Source organism: Orbicella franksi, chromosome 3, assembly GCF_964199315.1.
Source record: "Orbicella franksi chromosome 3, jaOrbFran1.1, whole genome shotgun sequence".
Lineage (NCBI taxonomy): Eukaryota > Metazoa > Cnidaria > Anthozoa > Scleractinia > Merulinidae > Orbicella > Orbicella franksi.
The window spans coordinates 28,487,454-28,507,571 of record NC_138147.1 but is presented as its reverse complement, the minus strand read 5'-3'; the positions used below and the strand labels follow the sequence as shown (position 1 = coordinate 28,507,571).

At 39.8% G+C, this 20,118-nt stretch overlaps 1 protein-coding gene across 2 annotated transcripts; it reads left to right on the top strand.

The window, feature by feature from the left end:
• The first annotated feature begins 214 nt into the window (after window positions 1-214).
• LOC145481795 (uncharacterized) lies at window positions 215-19,412 on the top strand. 2 transcript variants are annotated; one of them, XM_081460334.1, is made up of 9 exons: window positions 215-231; window positions 1,504-1,596; window positions 4,887-4,914; window positions 9,943-10,578; window positions 11,445-12,080; window positions 12,949-13,587; window positions 14,144-14,779; window positions 15,761-16,382; window positions 17,253-19,412. In XM_081460334.1, the coding sequence occupies exons 2-9, from the start codon at window positions 1,519-1,521 to the stop codon at window positions 17,260-17,262; spliced, it is 3,285 nt and encodes a 1,094-aa protein (XP_081316460.1). In that variant the 5' UTR covers window positions 215-231; window positions 1,504-1,518; the 3' UTR covers window positions 17,263-19,412. The 2 variants fall into 2 exon arrangements, with proteins under 2 accessions (XP_081316460.1, XP_081316461.1); XM_081460335.1 differs by lacking the exon at window positions 215-231 and adding an exon at window positions 543-782.
• The last annotated feature ends 706 nt before the right edge of the window (window positions 19,413-20,118 follow it).

The following is a 20,118-nucleotide window of genomic DNA, read 5'->3' as shown; positions in this document are numbered from 1 at the left end:
GATATCTTGTGAGTGATACATTGTGACACCTTGCTATACCTTGCGATGCCTTGTGATGCCTCTGACGCCTTATGATGTCGTGTGATACGTGATGAACATTTGATATATTGTGAGATATTGTGTCACCTTGCAAAACCTCGTGCTATTTTGTGATGGCCGGCTTGTAATTCACTAGAGATCATCATTCATTTCAGTCATTTCATTTTGGCTCGGACGAAGCCAGCAAGAAAGGTGAGTTTTCATTCCCGAATACTGTTATTGCATTTTCATATGGGTCTCTTTAGAATATAAATTGTGTTCTACGAAACGATTTGGAATTTGAGCCAGAAAAGTTTCCATTAAATCTACTCTTTTTTCAACACTGCTGTTCGGAATTTTCGTCTTTCCGACGGTGGTAGTTTCAAATCTGATTTCTGTTAGTTTTGAAACGCCGATCGTTTATCAATTTCCTTTGAACTTCCGACTGATTTATTATCAGTTATTATTCAAGCCAAGTACGTGATTTCAAAATCAAAGCTTTCATAGAATCGTGATTTTCACACGTATCTAATAGTTCTAGACTCTACCGCTAGGAAATAGTCTTTATTGTGGGCGCCACGTTTCTCGCAACGCCCTTGTTTTATCACGTAGCATAGGCAATAAACGACGACGTGCAACGTTTTAGTCAGAGATTGTTAGTGAAGTTACACCGCTATTGTGCTACGATCAGAGGATCGAAGTTGCCGCTATTTCGTGTATTTCGTTGTCTCTCTGCTACCCTTTGGTGCGAGTCGTCAACCAAAGTACGTTTTAGTAAGTTTTTATCGCGAATTGTTAGTCTTTTCTTTATCACGAAAAAGTTTCATTTAGTTTATCTAGGTTTTGTTGAAATCGCTTTTCACGAGGTCCATTATTGCTCAGGCTTGTTGTCAGGTTACTTGAATTAGTCCAGTTGTCATATGATTACCAAATTGTGATTCTTTCACGCTATATTTTGCTATTTTGCAAGATCTCCGTTGATATCTTCGTTTGTTACGACAGGAGTTGGTATCGTCTCAGTTTTATTAATTTCAAGTATCAGTTGTCACCTCTATTTGTTTCATGCAATGATCTTGTTAATTTTCTTATGATTTTTCTATTCTGTTAGATTTGTATTTTACGCCTTATCTACGTAGGACGTATTCTTAACCATCGCTTTTCAGTTCGAACCTGCTTGTACGACTACTTCTACTATTTGTATCTGCTACTACACGCTATTTCGTCAGTCGCTACCTATCGTGAACTAGATCTACGGACTTGATCTACCATTAAATCAGTTTGAATCTACCAAGGCGAGTTCGAATCACTTATGATCTCGCACCGCGCTACCCCTGTAGTTGTTTAAGATTTGGGTAAGAAGCAACCTCTAGAATCTTTACAGTTACAATCTCCTTGTGTAAGATTTGTTGCCTTGGAACACCGAAAACGAAATTTCAAAGGAATCTCAAAGCTGTTGTGGTGTAACTGCGTTAAATTAACTTTCAGGGACTCGTGGATGCAATGTGGGACTCTCTGAAGTGGAGAATTCTCCTGTTAGTGGTTGTGACATCTGCTGCAGCAGCGACATCACTAAAACCAGTAAGTTCAGCTCATTTACGTTAGCTTTTGCGAAATATCTGAAACTCTTTTCTCTCGTTTGCTGTGCAGTCTTTCTACGTTCGCCACTAAATATAATGTAAAAATAATTATTTTTTCGAACGTATCTAACGCGTAATCATAAAATATTTCATCGGGCATTGAGGCGTATTTTGTGGGCTAAAACGGTTGATAATTCGGCGGACTAATTGCCCCTTTATAAAGAATACTCAAAGTCCCAGAAACGTCTGGAACATAGCGATAAATTTGAAATAGAAATTTAAAAAAATAGCTGTCGTGGTTCACGTTCTAATGACAACGCAGAATTTAGTCATTTCACGTTGTTGTTTTGAAGAGAACGGCAAAGAAATGCGCAAAGAATTATAACGCAAGTGCACAGCCGTTGGTCTGCTCATTAAATCTTTTGTTTTGCGATGTTCCCGTTGCCGTTACCGTCGTGGCTTTTTAAATCTCGCTAATGTCTTTGGCTTCTGTCATTAATGCCCTCTGAGGTTACTATAATAGCAAAAGAGTTGATGCTATTCTTGGTTGTAAATATGTTTTGGCCTTCATTTTTGGACCTCATTTTTGGCCCAAATTTCAGCCGTCGCCTACCGGCCTGGGCTATAATGAACCTGTCGGGCCAAAAAAAATATCGGTGCCCATGAATATTAACTCTGGTATTGTAAAATAGAACGACGATTCTCTTTAACCCTAAAGAAAACATCTAACTTTGATTTGGACAGTTTTTAGTTCGCCTAAATATGAGGACTGAGCACGGCTGCAGCTAGACTAAGACTCTTACCGACCGAGGCAATATCAGAAAAAAAATCTTCCTTTATGTTGATCGTTTTTAATGGATAACCTCTTGGATGAACTTGACGTGAATAAATACAATTTTTACGGAGGCAAGTGCTTTGGTTAACCTGGCACTAGCTATACGGCCCAGGCTAACAAATTGATTCCCTAAGGGACCGTTTAATTTTTTATGAGGGAGGGGGGGAGGGGGCTGGTGGGATTTGGGACGCACCATTTAAAAATCGCATGATTCCCCCTCAGCTTACCAATTTTTTCACATGACCCCCCCCGTATAACGGTCATTTTTTGGGATGACCCCCCCAAAAAAAAAATTGAACAAACAATATTTAGATTTCAACTTTGTTAATATTTCTCTATTATTCCCCTACTTCACGTTATTGTGCTCACTATGAAGACAATATTTACAATCTCTATACGACAGAGAGCTGTTGTTTAAAAAACAAATCGAAAGAAAGAGAAGTCAATTTCGGATCTCCTAGTTATGGCTCGCCCTGAGCGTATGGCATTTGGCCTCTTATTGGCATCTTCCTCATCTGAATTGATGAATGCAAGAATGACGTCACTAGCTTGAGTCATCTCCCCGAGAGTCAATGGCATCACTGTCATACTCATCATTGTCACTTTCATCCGTTTCACTGCTGTGAGCACTTGCCCTGTTGTCATTTTGTGTCAATGTCCTGGAATTTCTCAGTGTTGGTTGGCCAGCTCTGAAAGGACTCTTCTGCTGCAAGCATGAATGTCTTACAATTGCCTTTACTTTCTCACTCTTGCTGCTTTTCAAATGCTGCTTCAGCCCGTGGTGGTTTGAGTACTTGTTTAGTTCTGGAACACGTAGCTTTTTGAGCTTGGTTAAATCTTCGCACAACTCAGTCCAAGGATAATCCTCCTCCCTACTTAACTTTGCCTTTTCTTCTGCTCTCTTTTTCCTTTTAAATTCCAGCACTTCAAGATGCTGAAGATAATCCACCACAAACTTCGATTTGACAATAAACTTATCTGCAAATAGAGCAACGCTCTCTGGGTCAGATAAAACCAGCCTGCCACTTCCATGCTCTTTCTTCTTTATATTGTTAATCCAATCGGGGAAAGAGCGCATTACTACATGAGCATCATGAAAGAGGCTCATTCCAAAATGCGCAATAATGGCGAAAGCGCCGAGTCGTTTAAGAAAAGGTTTACAGCTGAACGATCCAGGCAGTTTGACATCTTACAAGCAAAAGAAGCAATTTTTCTAGGTGCGGATGGCTGTTCAGAAAGGGCGAGTGAGTTTTCCATGCAAGGGTACCAGTTGAAGCCCAGTGATGGAAGAAAACTGAACTTCTCCATCAAAGAGCACAGAGCAATGGTGGAAAAGTTGAATGTCTTATTGAAAGATGTAAAGGAACACGATTCCACACTCTTTCAGTCCAATGGGCTTGCTTTAAAGCAGGGCGAAGAATTTGCCCACAGTTTTAATGTAAAACAGATCAAATGTACAGAAGCTAAGTTGACGAAGGTCACGCAGGACATGGAAGCACTAGAAAATAAGAAGACCAATTATAACAGCATATTCAAAGGCATACTCAAACAGCACATCAACAAAAGGAGAAGGAAAAAAGAAAACCGCAGAAAGTCAAATGAAAGAAAGAGGAAGCGGACTGAAAACAACGTCCAACGAGTTTATGGAATCTATGTTGGAAACTCGCTAGGAAATGATCTTCCACAATGCCTTGTGTACCCTCCTAGAACGGCCGTCCCGGAAGAGTGTCTTAAAGTTGAGGATGTTGCCACGTCGATATTTAGAAGAGATGGGCCATACATCGCACAGCTCTTGGAAGGGAATTATTTCACCAATGCTGCAAGAAGCAGAATCACCACCAACCTTGAGCGGGAAGTCAGCGATTATGTTTACACCTTCATGTACCCTGAAGAGTATACTCTGACGGAAAGCATTGCTGCTTCTTCCAGGATTGGTGAAAGAGACTCCCATAGCAGAACAAGCGGCGACGAAGAACTCGATGACAGCGGAGATGAAGATGAGTGCCAGTGAAAGTTGCATTCGAAAATAACAGTGTTAAATACTTCTTTTCAGTAGCTACAAATGCTTTTTGTCGCCAAACGTTTTTTTAAAGCAGAAGGAAAGTTTTTAAAAAATTTGTATCCTGCCTTGTATGTTTATTCTATAGCAATTTTTTTGATATTCCAACATTATGCCATTTTAAAGTTTTACTAAAATATTTCACGTGACCCCCCCTTTTTCCCTTATTTTTTTGGGATGGCCCCCCCTCGAAAGCCGTTTTTGTCGCATGCCCCCCCCCCAAATCCCACCAGTCCCCCCTACCTTATAAAAAATGAACGGTCCCTAAGCGATTAATTGTAAAGATACTTCGATACACTGACTGAGCAACTTACTCATGAGAAAGTTAAATTTAGTTTTCAGTAGAAAGCCAACACTTGGACCTTAGCAAAATCATGTTATTCTTTTTCAATTTCAGATGGATATCGGGGAATCACCAATCGGTGGTAAGAAGCTGTAATGTACTAATTTAGCCAGGCCTAAAATTAGGCCTTGCAGTGATTTGTTAGTTTCTTTTCAATTATTATTTGGCTTAAATTTACAAACGTTAGAGAGTGATTTAATTTGTCCCGTGTAACAACACCCAACAATTAGTTCAAAAAACCCAAAACTAAAAAAACGAAAACAACGGAATTAAGACGAAATCGAGCAATTTCAGTTTTTAACGGACAAAAATCTTGTACCAGAGTAACTTTAAGTGTATTTTAATACAGTGCGTTTTCCATTTTAAAAAAGCTTAAGATATAAATAGTTGCCTTAAATAACACCAAAAATAATGTCCCGTCGGAACTCGAGAAAATCATGCAATTTTAAAGCTCAGAAAAATTGTGCAAAGATAGGTAAAATTTCATCATCAGTTTCATTTCACCAATAGTTTTAAGTGTTTTATACGAATTTCTAAATTTGTTTTCGACATTTGGTGTTGCTAGAAATTATTTCTTTTGAGAAGATATTTAAAAGTTGCACAGAAATTTGTAATACGATGTATTAAATAACAAAGTTTTTGTCCGCTTAACTTGTTACTCTAAGTTACTGTGGATTCCCTCTTAATGTCTAATAGTATGTCTACTTGTGTAGCTGCTACGAAGCTCAATAATTTTTTATAGAGTTCTTGAATTTAGAATGATTGTTTCGTGATCATCAATTGTTTATAATTTTTTAGCCACTACGTTAGTCTTGTGATTCTAGGGCCGACTGCCCACACATTGAGTCTCATGACTTCAAGTCGTTTAATCTTGTTTATCGAGAGTAGTTAAGCTTCGAACAATCCCCTATCGATGGTCATGTTTGTGTTTGTCTACTGACCTTGGTCTGAATCCCTCACAAAGATCCTGTTTAGGTTTCTTGTTCTCTAAACTTTAGTTTCTATTGGTTGTTTCAAAAACTTTGTGGCTCGCTTCTGAGAGTCGCGTGAAAGTGTTTGGGTTAGTATTCTAAAACGGATGTTCAATCGACCAAGGTCATTCTTTTGGCCCCACATAGCTGCCGATACACTCTTTAAGTGCGTGTGCATTTGTTTGTCGAAGTAGAAAAAGTATAGAAGTTGAACTAAGATTGTGCTAGACAGTAGACCCAACATAAAAGAACCCACATTCTTGGTACCCCTCGTTTGGGCGATACTGAGGGAAACCAACATAGCAATTATTTTAAGGGTAGGGTAAAATCCCTCTAAATGGCAGAATAGTAAAAAGTATGGGAAACCAAAAACAAGCCAATGTATGTAGAAACCAACTTGAAGACAAAACAGAAATTTCAAACAGTTTCTACACTGCGCAACAAAAGGCCAAAATTGATATACGTAGCTTACGAAAAGCGAAACTTGTAAATAAATTTATTCAATTAACGAAAAAGGCAATCATTTGTGCGAGAGTTCGCGTCCTATTGGCAATTATATTTACAAAAATGTTTAACAATTAAAAATTGACAATTTTCAGAGTATGTTATTTGTTATTTTCATTTAAAACGTTGATACCTTTCATTTAAGAGAACTTCCCCGAAAAAGATTGATTCTAAACAAGCTCTGAGGGAAGAGCGAATTTGTCTATTAATTACCGCTAGATCATAGCTGTCATCATGTTGTCACGCGCTTGTAGCGTGACACGAGTGCAAGCTCAAAACGAGTTGAATCGCGTCGGAGTCGTTGAATTTTTGGCGTGTAGGTCGAGGTTTCTTGAAAGTTAGATAATATTTTTCATGTCGTCAAAGAGGAAAAGGAAATGGTTTTGTCCTTTTTCAGGTGCGAAGTAGGCGCCCAAGAAGGAAAAAAGGGTCGATATATTTTTCTTCTTGATTGTTATTACACGATTATTTATTTAGATTAGCTACATGGTGATCTGTCTCGCATGGAGTGTTCCACTCTTTTACAGATTATCCTTATGACTTTGCCTGTTTGTGTATGCCTTTAGACTTAGATTTAATTGCCATTAAATTGTTATAAATAAAAAAAAATAAATATATACATCTTGATAACCAAACACGAGGGCCGTGCTCGGAGTATAGGCCCAGGGCCCCGTTTCTCGAAAGACCCGGAAACTTTTCGGGCCCGTAAAGCCATTTTTAGTTCATATGTATCTACAAACGGAGTAGTGTATACGCCTGAAACTTCTTGTGTGAAGGGAACCTCTGTTCATATTAAGAATACGTGAATAAAACAGCTCTGTAATCGTAAGGTTCGAGATTTTGCTATGGCTTTCCGGGCCCAAAAAGTTTCCGGGGCTTTCGAGAAACGGGCCCCAGGGCGCTTATATGTAGGGCGGTGAAACGAGCGGGTCCGAGCAAAAAGGTGTGATGCGGTAGACTGGGGTCTACTAACACGAGCAGATCCGCTTACTTACACCGGAACTTAGATTTCTAAAGAAATTCCACGAAGCTCCCTTCTCTATGAAGCAGCAACGTTTTTGGTGCATTTTTGTTCTGAGGCAATGGGAAAAGGTTAGTTTTTCAGGTTGAAAACAGGACTTCAAATTTCGCGCCGTAAAGGCTGGTTTTCACTAGCGACGGAGTCGTAGTCGGAGTGAGACGATCGGGGATACGATCTAGTGAAAATCAAATCGACGGAGTCGGAAGTAGAACACCCGCTTATGACTCCGTCGCTTACGATCCAGTGAAAACTAGATTGTCGGAGTCGGAAGCAGAGGCGGAAGAATAAACCAATTACAATGCTCCATTCTGGGCCTTGTGACTGTTTGGTTCTTCCGCTTCTGCTTCTGATTCCGACAGTCAAATTTTCACTAGATCGTAAGCGACGGAGTCGTAAACGGAATCGGAAGAAATGGAAACGTTCTGATTCTTCCGACTCCGATTCCGTCGAGCTTATGACCCCGCTTATGACTCCGATTTTCGATTTTCACTAGGTCATAAGCGCTCATACGTCTCCGACAACGACTCCGACCCCTACTCCGTCGCTAGTGAAAACCAGCCTTAAGATCTGCTCGCGCTAATTGTACGCGTAATCTCTTGCATCTCTTCTGACATACGAATAAAGGTTATGCAAGAAAACTCTCTACTCTGGTATCGAGTTAATTTGTGCGTTTCTGAGAACAATGCTTAATCATAACCAAATCTGTTTTCGATCAGTTTCTTAGGTAAACGTTTCTTATTGTTTCTGCTTGTTTGGCGAGCAGGAAAGTCTGACCCGTACAAGTAGCTAATTTCAGCCAGCAATTTGCATAATGCAGCACGTGCACTTTCAAGTCCGAGTCGGTGTTTTCAATTTGTCAATGTGAAAACTTGACAAAGTATTTTTTCGTCATCTTTTGTGCTGAGATGATGCGACTATTTTTGCCAACGCTTAAAGGCTACTAAGATCATGTGTGTTTCTTCGACATAATAGATTTTTATAATGCGAAAATGAAATAGGAGTTTTGAGAACTCCAACAACAAAATCGAAACTGTTATTCGGGTTGATTGAAGAAAGCGCTTCCGTAACGTTGCTGATTTAAAATCTCTGCTGTCTTCCCATATTTCCTGCTAAACTTCTAATATGATGCTCAAATATTTATCAAATCAGTCTTAAACATATTTAAAGCTAGAGATGTTGTTTGAGTTCGATGTACGGTTTTACACGAAAGAGCGTAATTGTAGTTGAATTTGCCATGTCTAGCTACAAAACACACATCGGCAAGCGCTCTTTTTCATCGACAACCAGCGATTAATTGGATTTTTACACAAACAAAACTGAGCAGTATTTACAGAGGAAAGTTCTTATGCCTTGATGAGGCATCACGTGTTGCTTGCAATTCAGACGAAACTCAAACTCGCAAAATTTTATTACTTTTCGGTCGCGATAGACTCTATGACGAAATCCTTGCAAGCGTGCGGCAAGACGAGGGAAACTTTGAAGTTATTAAACGCTGCTATATCCAAATATATCCAGCTGGTTTTTTACTATGTTATGTAAAAGCTAACGATCTTCAACATATGTGAAATTTAGAGTGGAGTAATGTGGAGTACTCGTGAAAGAGGTAGCGGATCACAGCTTGGTCATGATAAGCGGAACATACCTGCAATCGACACCGTCTTATTTCACTCAAATTTGAGAAGCTTTCGAAGAAAATACTTGAGTGATATTCCAACAGACAAAATAGTATTGAGTTGTGGGCCAAAAATATCAAAAAGGCCTTCAAAATACGCTACTGGTGGCTCAAAAATAAACTAAGAACTTGATTTCCGGTTCGTCGAGAGGATATTTTTGGCAGGCATTAATTGCACCGGAAGCGCGAAAGAAGCGCTCGTGCCAGTCCCTCTCCGCATCACACATTGGACCAAGAGAGGACTGCCCGCTTCACCGACCGGCCTTTTTCCGCCCTGATAGGCCCGAGGTCTTGACAGTACGGACGTTGGTGCGTTCGGTCAATACAAAAAAAAGACCGAAGGCCGATAATTTCCCAGTAAGGTTCCTAGCTAGCTTGGTTAATAAGAGATTTATTTCACGACTGAAAATGTTAAGAAAAAATGCCACGATCACAGACTCAGTAGAGAAAAATCTCAAACTTCAAGCGCGTAATTCTGCTAGGCGTTCACTCACGTCAGATGTTAAACAAAACAGAAGAGAAAGAGAGTCAAAAGAAAGAGAAAGAGAATCTTCTAGGCAGGTACCAAAGCAAGTTCTTTCAGAATCGTAAGCCATAAAACGACAGAAAATTTTCAAGCGTGATCGTAAGCAGGGACTGGTCTTTTGAACAGGAGAAGTTGCTTGCAAGACCACCGAAACGGAATTGAAGTAATATATCTAACACTCAAGACCGTGTTTGACCACATTTCCAAACACTGAGAAGAGAGTTGAAAATACGACGCGCAGCGGAGTATTTTTGACGAACTTCCCTCCAGAAGCAACAATTACATTTGAGACAGCGTTATATTGTAATAGGCGATGATAAAAAAATGGCAGGTGAATTCTAGTCTGTTACTTATATTTTCGCATAATCATTTGCCTCCATTGTATTTTTCTCTTTTTTTTTCTGTAAATGTTATAGCTGTCAGGATTCCAGATCCAATTGCTTTATACCCTTTGAACAGCCAGTATGGAACTCGCGAGATAGCAAATCGTCAACGGCAGGGTACCCCTGCTGGTGTTACCCTAGCAGCTGGCCCGAATGGCAAGACTGGTGGCTCGTTCCAGTTCACAGGACAAGCCAACAGTTACATTGAGTTCCCAAACAATGGTGGGCTAGATGCAAAGCGTTCCATCACAATGTTATGTTGGCTGTATCCTCAGAGTACAGACGGACCAATTTTCAATTATAAAACAAGTGGTTCATGGGGTGTTCACATGTGGGTGGTATCAGGAAAGGTGTTTGCTCGTTTTACGAAGAGAAATTATCAATTTACTCAAGCTCTGACTACCAGTAACTCTCTTGCGCTCAACCAATGGCAATATGTTGGTGCATCCTATGACCACAAGACTGGTGTTGCAAGTTTATGGCGGGATGGACAACAAGTGGTACAGACGAATATTGGAGCCGGCATGACTCTTGGTACTCAAGATAACGTCAGAATGGGTGCTAAAGAGGGCGATGGACGGTACTTCAGGGGTCGAATTGCCGCCATGCAGATTTATGACGTTGCTTTGACCGAGGAGCAAGTAAACGCGGTGAAAACTGCTGGTCGAGGTAATTATTGTGAGGTAGCTTTTTCTTATTATCGGACTAATCAGAGGTCCGTGATGAAGCTAAACTCTCCTTGTCGCCCTGATGTTTTGGCAGTCAAAACTTTGAAGCCTATGAAAATGAGCTAGGCAGAACCAGTTTCAGTTATACCAGGACGCAGTTTGTCTTTGTACTGTTGATTTTCAATCAGTTTAGATTATAGCAAGACTTATTTTTCTTTTAATTTCCAAACCAGCGATTTTGAAAATTAGCGCTACAAAGTTAGCAGAATTTTTTATTGTACACAGGTGTTAACTGACCTTTTCGTTAGAGTTTGATAATTATCCTGAATACGTGATAGGGAAACATTTTTCAGCAAAATATGAAAGATTTTTCTATTGCATTTACTCAGTTAATTCCTTGGGTAAAATGTACCTGGATTTCTCAGATAACTGGTGAGATTTGGCTGCATTTACTTCGTTATGAAACGTATTCTTCCAAACCTAAGGCCACTAATCCTAGACGAGAACTCTTTAAGCTATTTGAGCTCGTAGCCGTGGTTTAAAACCTAGTCCAAGATTTTGATAGCTAACGAATAACGCAGTGCAAGATTTTCTGTGTTTCCTCCTGCTCATTTTTCACGTAGTCGTGCATTTATTTCTCATGAAAAAGAAAGCTAAGTTTTCTTGTATTCAGATTTTTCTGACTGAAAATGATCTCTCGGACATTTCCGCTTTTGTGGGAAAATAATGATAAATTAGCCCTCTACCTTTTCACTGTTAAAAAAACAGAAAAAAGTGAATAAAGGGCGGATAAATTTTAGTCTGCTACTTATATTTCTGCATAATGATTTGCTTATTTTTCTCTATTTTTTCTGTCAAATGTTATAGCTGTCAGGATTCCAGATCCAGTCGCTTTATACCCTTTGAACAGCCAGTATGGAACTCGCGAGATAGCAAATCGTCAACGGCAGGGTACCCCTGCTGGTGTTGTCCTAGCAGCTGGCCCGAATGGCAAGACTGGTGGCTCGTTCCAGTTCACAGGACAAGCCAACAGTTACATTGAGTTCCCAAACAATGGTGGGCTAGATGCAAAGCGTTCCATCACAATGTTATGTTGGCTGTATCCTCAGAGTACAGACGGACCAATTTTCAATTATAAAACAAGTGGTTCATGGGGTGTTCACATGTGGGTGGTATCAGGAAAGGTGTTTGCTCGTTTTACGAAGAGAAATTATCAATTTACTCAAGCTCTGATTACCAGTAACTCTCTTGCGCTCAACCAATGGCAATATGTTGGTGCATCCTATGACCACAAGACTGGTGTTGCAAGTTTATGGCTGGATGGACAGCAAGTGGTGCAGACGAATATTGGAGCCGGCATGACTCTTGGTACTCAAGATAACGTCAGAATGGGTGCTAAAGAGGGCGATGGACGGTACTTCAGGGGTCGAATTGCCGCCATGCAGATTTATGACGTTACTTTGACCGAGGAGCAAGTAGACGTGGTAAAAACTGCTGGTCGAGGTAATCATTGTGAGGTAGCTTTTTCTTATTATCGGACTAATCAGAGGTCCGTGATGAAGCTAAACTCTCCTTGTCGCCCTGATGTTTTGGCAGTCAAAACTTTGAAGCCTATGAAAATGAGCTCGGCAGAACCAGTTTCAGTTACACCAGGCGCAGCTTGTCGTTGTACTGTTGATTTTCAATCAGTTTAGATTATAGCAAGACTTGTTTTTCTTCTAATTTCCAAACCAGCGATTTTGAAAATTAGCGCTACAAAGTTAGCAGAATTTTTTATTGTACACAGGTGTTAACTGACCTTTTCGTTAGAGTTTGATAATTATCCTGAATACGGTGATAGCGAAACATTTTTCAGCAAAATATGAAAGATTTTTCTATTGCATTTACTCAGTTAATTCCTTGGGTAAAATGTACCTGGATTTCTCAGATAACTGGTGAGATTTGGCTGCATTTACTTCGTTATGAAACGTATTCTTCCAAACCTAAGGCCACTAATCCTAGACGAGAATTCTTTTAGCTATTTGAACTTGTAGCCGTGGTTTAAAACCTAGTCCAAGATTTTGATAGCTAACGAATAACGCAGTGCAAGATTTTCTTTGTTTCCTCCTGATCGTTTTTCACCCAATCGTGCATTTATTTCTCATGAAAAAGAAAGCTAAGTTTTCTTGTATTCAGATTTTTCTGACTGAAAATGATCTCTCGGACATTTCCGCTTTTGTGGGAAAATAATGATAAATTAGCCCTCTACCTTTTCACTGCTGAAAAACGGAAAAAAGTGAACAAAGAGCAGATAAATTTTAGTCTGCTACTTATATTTCTGCATAACGATTTGCTTATTTTTCTCTCTTTTTTTTTCTGTCAAATGTTATAGCTGTCAGGATTCCAGATCCAGTCGCTTTATACCCTTTGAACAGCCAGTATGGAACTCGCGAGATAGCAAATCGTCAACCTCAGGGTACCCCTGTGGGTGTTATCCTAACAGCTGGCCCGAATGGTAAGGCCGGTGGCTCGTTCCAGTTCACAGGACAAGCCAACAGTTACATCGAGTTCCCAAACAATGGAGGTCTTGACACAGAGCGTTCCATCACAATGTTATGTTGGCTGTATCCTCAGAGTACAGACGGACCAATCTTCAATTATAAAACAAGTGGTTCGTGGGGTGTTCATATGTGGGTGGTATCAGGAAAGCTGTTTGTTCGTTTTACGAAGAGAAATTATCAATTTACTCAATCTCTGACTACCAGTAAGTCTCTTGCGCTCAACCAGTGGCAATATGTTGGTGCATCCTACGACCGAAATACTGGTGTTGCAAGTTTATGGCTGGATGGACAACAAATGGTGCAGACGAATATTGGAGCCGGCATGACTCTTGGTACTCAAGATAACGTCAGAATGGGTGCTAAAGAGGGCGATGGACGGTACTTCACAGGTCGAATTGCCACCATACGGATTTATGACGTTGCTTTGACCGAGGAGCAAGTAAACGCGGTGAAAATTCTTCCTAGTCAAGGTAATCATTGTGAGGTAGCTTTTCCTTAATATCGGACAAGTCGGAAGACCGTGATGAATCTAAACTCTCCTTGCTTTGTTGCTCTAATGTTCTGGAAGTCGAATCTTGGAGTGACACCAGGGCGCAGCTTGTGTTTGTTAATTTTTCATTTTAGGTTGTAGCAAGACTTGTTTTTCTTATAATTTTCAAACCAGCGATTTTTGAAAATTATTGCTACAAATTTATTAGAAGCTTTTATGGCACACACGTATTTACTAAACTTTTGTGTCTAAAAATAATTTTCCTCCATATATAATTGCGAAATATTTCTCAGTAGATATTTAACACTTAATGACTGGTTCTGATTGAAAAAGATTTTATCTGACTGAAAAAGATCTTTCGGTCATACAGTTTCGCTTTTGTGGGCCAGTAATACGAAATTAGCCCGTTACCGTTTTCTTACTGATGAAAAACAGGAAAAAAATTAACAAAGATCAAGTGAATTTTCTTCTCTACTTATATTTTTGCATAATCATTTGTCTATTTTTCTCTTTTTTTTTTCTGCGTTATGTTATAGCTCTCAGGATTCCAGATCCAATTGCTTTATACCCTTTGAACAGCCAGTATAAAATAGGCGAATTAGAAAATCGTCAACCCCTGGGTACCTCTGTGGGTGTTATCCTAACAGCTGGCCCGAACGGTAAGGCCGGTGGCTCGTTCCAGTTCACAGGACAAGCCAACAGTTACATTGAGTTCCCAAACAATGGAGGTCTTGACACGGTGCGTTCCATCACAATGTTATGTTGGCTGTATCCTCAGAGTACAGACGGACCAATCCTCAATTACAAAACAAGTGGTTCATGGGGTGTTCACATGTGGGTGGTATCAGGAAAGCTGTTTGCTCGTTTTACAAAGAGAAATTATCAATTTACACAACCTCTGACTACCAGTAAGTCTCTTGCGCTCAACCAATGGCAATATGTTGGTGCATCTTATGACCACGAGACTGGTGTTGCAAGTTTATGGCTGGATGGACAACAAGTGGTGCAGACGAATATTGGAGCCGGCATGACTCTTGGTACTCAAGATAACGTCAGAATGGGTGCTAAAGAAGGTGATAAACGGTACTTCACAGGTCGAATTGCCACCATGCAAATTTATGACGTTGCTTTGACCGAGGAGCAAGTAAACGCGGTGAAAGTTGCTGGTCAAGGTAATCATTTTGAAGTAGCTTTCCCTTTAGGTTTTTGGAGTCGATTTTATCATCTATCATGCACCGTTTGACCACGGCTCAAACGATTTTCGGTGTTCCTTTCTCAATATCTTTCACCTGGTCTCGTGTATATTTTTCCTGAAAAAAGTTTAATTTTGCGGAAATCAGATTCATTTCTTGCATTCTTGGGCATAAAGCTTTCCTTTTAACAGAGCATGTTTTCTTGTCAATCTTTTTCAAGCCAATACATATGTTTATAACATAGCGAGGTAGACACAACGTAAATCTGAGCGTTCTGATTGGTTCTTTTTTGGTCAGAACTTTGCAATATGGACCGTTTCCATGGAAACGGACACAAGTCGTGTATTTTTTTTTTTCGAAAGCCGGTAAATGTAATATACAAGCATTGTCCAAAGTCCATATAATAAACTGTTTACTAACATAGCTCGCCCGAACCGAACTGGGGAGTATTGGCTGTCGTCGTTTTTATACGGAGCGAGCGCAACGAGGTCCGTACTGCCATGACCTCGAGCTCGGGTCAATATCCCCAGAACGGCCCTGGCGCTCGGTTAGAAAGGGGTTAATATTTTTCGGGTAAATCCTAAGGTCTCATGAAATACAAATTATCTGCATCATGTTGTATTTCTGGGTAAAGCTACATGGTTTAGCTACATTTTTTTTTATTCAGTAATCAAGCGCTTTGCATCTGAATTTTGCTACCGACATCTAGTCTTTATAATATGAAAAAAGAAAAGTACACCATGCTCTAGTACCAGTCACTTTCGAGCATTTGCGATTGACATCTAGGCCTTATTTATCGAATAAGTCGCAATTAAACTACTGATTGCAACAGAGATATGTCAAAAATTTTTCATTTGATAATCGGCAGCCTAACCATGGATACCGTAAACAAGGTGAAATTATGCTAAATTGCGCATGATCAATGTTTCCGGTTCTGTTTTCTTCTGTTTAATCTTGCAGCTGTCGCCTTCTATCCGTTAAACAGAAAGTATGGAGCTCGTGAGATAGAAAATCGTCAACCCGAGGGTACCACCGTTGGTGTTTCCCTAGCGCCTGGACTGAATGGTAAGACCGCTGGCTCTTACCAGTTCACAGGACAAGCCAACAGTTACATTGAGTTCACAAACAACGGAGGGCTAGACGCAAAGCGTTCCATCACGATGTTATGTTGGCTGTATCCTCAGAGTACAGACGGACCAATCTTCAATTATAAAACAAGTGGTTCATGGGGTGTTCACATGTGGGTGGCATCAGGAAAGCTGTTTGTTCGTTTTACGAAGAGAAATTATCAATTTACTCAAGCTCTGATTACCAGTAACTCTCTTGCGCTCAACCAATGGCAATATGTTGGTGCATCCTATGACCACAAGACTGGTGTTGCAAGTTTATGGCTGGATGGACAGCAAGTGGTGCAGACGAATATTGGAGCCGGCATGACTCTTGGTACTCAAGATAACGTCAGAATGGGTGCTAAAGGGGACGATGGACGGTGCCTCAGGGGTCGAATTGCCGCTATGCAGATTTATGACGTTGCTTTGACCGAGGAGCAAGTAAACGTGGTAAAAAACGCTGGCCAACAAAGGTAACCATTTTTAACTCTTTCTCCATCTCACTCTTTAATTCAGTTGCTATAAGCGAAAAAATCAAATCACGTGGGAATGCGTGTGGCAAAAATAATAACCGTATTGCCTAAACACAACAAGGGGCATTTTTCATCCCAAGTGAGCAAAAGACAAAAAGTAGACATGTGAAATGCCTTGAACTCACGTTGTTTGCAAATTTGATCACAAAATTATTTCTCAGTCAAAATAAATAATCAATCTTGAGAGGGGATTTCAATCAACATGCAACTCGTTTCAGACTGGTTGTAGTCTCCTCAATGAGCCCCCATTGCAATGCGGAAAGCGTAATGCCAAAATTTGCAAAACAACAAAATCCTGCAATTTTGTGCAATGCCAAGTTTAATTGTACCCATTTTTTTGTAAACGGCGCGATTTCTTGTAAAGCTTACGAAATGCAGAACCGTTTACAGGTCCAGCTGGTCATTATCAGCTCTGCCTTAATTCGTTATTAAACAAATAAACAGGGAAGTTGAAAGGACTGAACACACGTTTGCCCCTCCTTCCGTTCACCCCTCAGAAGAGACCCCCCGTCTGGGGATGTCTTAGCACTTTCTACAGCTTCCTGTGTTGTTTCATTGTTTCTCTTTGTTTGTCTATTCGTGGAATCTTTGCTGTTCTTGATAAAGGTCCCGGAGTTAAAATAAACGCTGAAGCTTAGTGCTACGTGTCAAGTAACACAAACGGAATCCTCTCTACATATAAGGACATTATCAATCAATTGTCGGAGTGAATTCCTGATTAAAATTGTCTTTCGTATTTTCCATTCTATTTCATTTAATTTTTGGAAATATGTTGTCGGCTGATTCATTTGTACACATTCTTTTCCGTAGTTGTCCATAGCTGTTCTGGAAGAAGAATGCACGGGTGCTGTTGTGTGACGTCATGCTTGTTCATTTTTGACGTAATAAAAAGGAAGTCTTGACGCTTTATGTTTTGTTTCCACATATTTAGTGAGTGTTTGATATTTTAGTGCGAGTTTTCCAGCATAATGTATGTCTGTAAAATGGGGTTTTTGCTACACTTAAACGCGGGATGTCTCAATAAAGAATTAAGGAAATCACTGCACTTTTATATTGTCATGTTTCCAATATGGCGCCCAGGTTTCGACCTTTCGATTCCAGTTCTTCCGATCGTACAAGTTAATTCAGTCCTTTGAATACAAAAATACGATAAGTTGTTATTGGGCTTCAATAACTGAGTGCTACTTGGTAGCTTTAGCCTGAGAGAGAGGTGTTCGTAGAGGGAGGGTTGAGAGAACTGGTACGGTTCGTCTTTGCGATATCTCTGTTAATCTACCACCAAACAGGGGGTTAGGGCAAATAGAAAACTTATAAAGGTCTTGTAGATTCCACTGCTGTTTGTTCATGAAATAAATCCATCGGAATCTGTCAAAAAATAACTTGCTCACAAGAAACCAACGCTGGGGCAAAACTACTTATATTCATGCAATGAATCGCAAATTGCAAATATCTGGTCATATTTCTTGTTTAAGAAGGGTTAATATTGACTCCTTGATAATTTGCTGTTGTCATTATAATTATACTAGGACAGAATTAAAAGACTCGGATTATTAGAGTGCAATGAACGCCGTCAATCCTTTCATATTTTACTGTTGAAATCGACATCAACTCCGCTCGGCTTCGCGACCTCCACGTTTTCAATTTTATGTTCATGGATGTTTGGAGTAAGCGAAGTTTTTTAAAATAACGGCAGTCTAGTACATTTCATGAGATGTTTTCCTGTTGAATTTCCCTTTTTCATTGTTAACTAGTAGCCATCTCTCCAAACTACCTTTGTCAGACTGGAGTTTGGTATGATTCATGACACAGCATCCTTTTCCATCAGATCAATCGAAAGATTCACTACGAACATTTTTCGGTAGAAACTTCTTCAATATTCAGTGCAAACATAGTCTATCCACAGACGTTTATTTTTTTTCCTACGAATTATTTTCTTAAAGTGCGCAAGCGATTCCCCAAGTCCACCCCTTGAGTTCGGACTTTTGTAAAATCCCCGCGGTTAATACTTTCGCTAATTGTGATCTCGACAAACTCCGAAGACAATAAAAAAAGAGGATCTGTGAACAGACTTTGAAAACATTACAGAAGATACAAATGGAATATAAATAACTGGTATATGTTAATGAGTACGTAGACAAAATAGCCATGAAAAAAACATGCTTTAAAAATTAACGCAAAGCATTTTTACCTTGACCGGCAATGTTTGATAAAAAGCCCATTTGATGAAATAAAAGTATCATGCTGCAAACGAGCATTTTAAGCAGATGTTTACTTTGAATAATAATCATACATTGACGTACATTTGCATCAAAGAAATCTAGAAAACTAGTAGAATATATAGTTGACGAAACGCTTGGAGTAATCTCTCACGTTTATAGTTAGGATTTTTCTGGGAGAAGGCGGTACGTGTTCTCTTCAAAAACGCCTTTAATATTTGTTTTCTCTGAAAATGAAAACTTGGCAACGCTCCCGTAGTATGAATGTAAGCCCGAACGATCATGCAAAGAAAACACAGAGTTAAACCGCTAACGATCCAGAAGAAACATGCTTCCTCGGTACTAGGGGTTTATCTTCATTGAACTTCATGGATGTACATGTAACACCGTAAAACTTAGTTATGCAAATTTGTTATATGATCGACATCTCAAATGTGGAAAACCTCGCCGTAAAAATTTATTAACCGCTTTCGCGGGAAAGATTGAGCGCCAATCGTTTGGAATATAATGTTTAATTTGCCAGTTCATCATATAGTGAGTACGGCAGGTAGCTCAAGGCTTGCTAACTTATTTTTGTTTTCTGATGTGGACCCCTTCCATAATTTCGTCTCTAAGATGTTCAAATCGTTTTCAAGCTAATTGGCGTTATGCTCGTGTTTATGACGTCTACCAAAGATTAATACATGCATAAATTATGTTAAACTTTTCTGGTCAGAGTATCTCGTTGTCTCAACGTAATATGGATTTCTGTGGAGCGTCAGGACTGGAAGGAAACTTGGTGTGCTTCACCAAAGGTTAAAATTCTTCAACTTTTAAACAGGTTTTTGTTTTAAAATTCGTTGACTTCAACGTTTGTTGGCCAATTTCTGCGCTATATATTACAGCGAGAGGCCTGTCTTGACTTGCTGCTTTTTGTAGCTTTTACTTCCTCTTACGTGATTATCTGAACGTGATCATACTGCAGCTGATACCGAGAACTTCCCTTGTATAGGATAGCTTCCCTTGGAAACGTGAGCAGAGGATTGAAATATCACGCCAGTACTGGAAACAAGTCATGCAGACTCCTTAGGCCAAGTAGACAACCAAAATATGTACATGGTGAAAAATATAATACCAGATATATATCAGATACAAATTAACTTCTCTAGGACTGGTAAAGAAGCGCCCGAGCCAAGGCATGAAACTCAGAGAAATGAAAACGTGAGAAGAAACAAGGAGCTGATACCCAATATGTATACCTCGTTCAAGGAACACTTGGCGCGAAAGAACAAAACAACACGAAAATGAAGTGTTTGACTTCTCTTATCCAGCAAATTTATACGTCACTCCTTACACGCAGCTAGCCCTGATAAACAAAGAGCGCTTGCATACACCGCTTAGAACAAGCGAATCGACCGCTGAATTTGGCTTTTATGTCCAATTCGCGAGTGTATTTCCGTCTTTGAAACACTTTGCAGTTA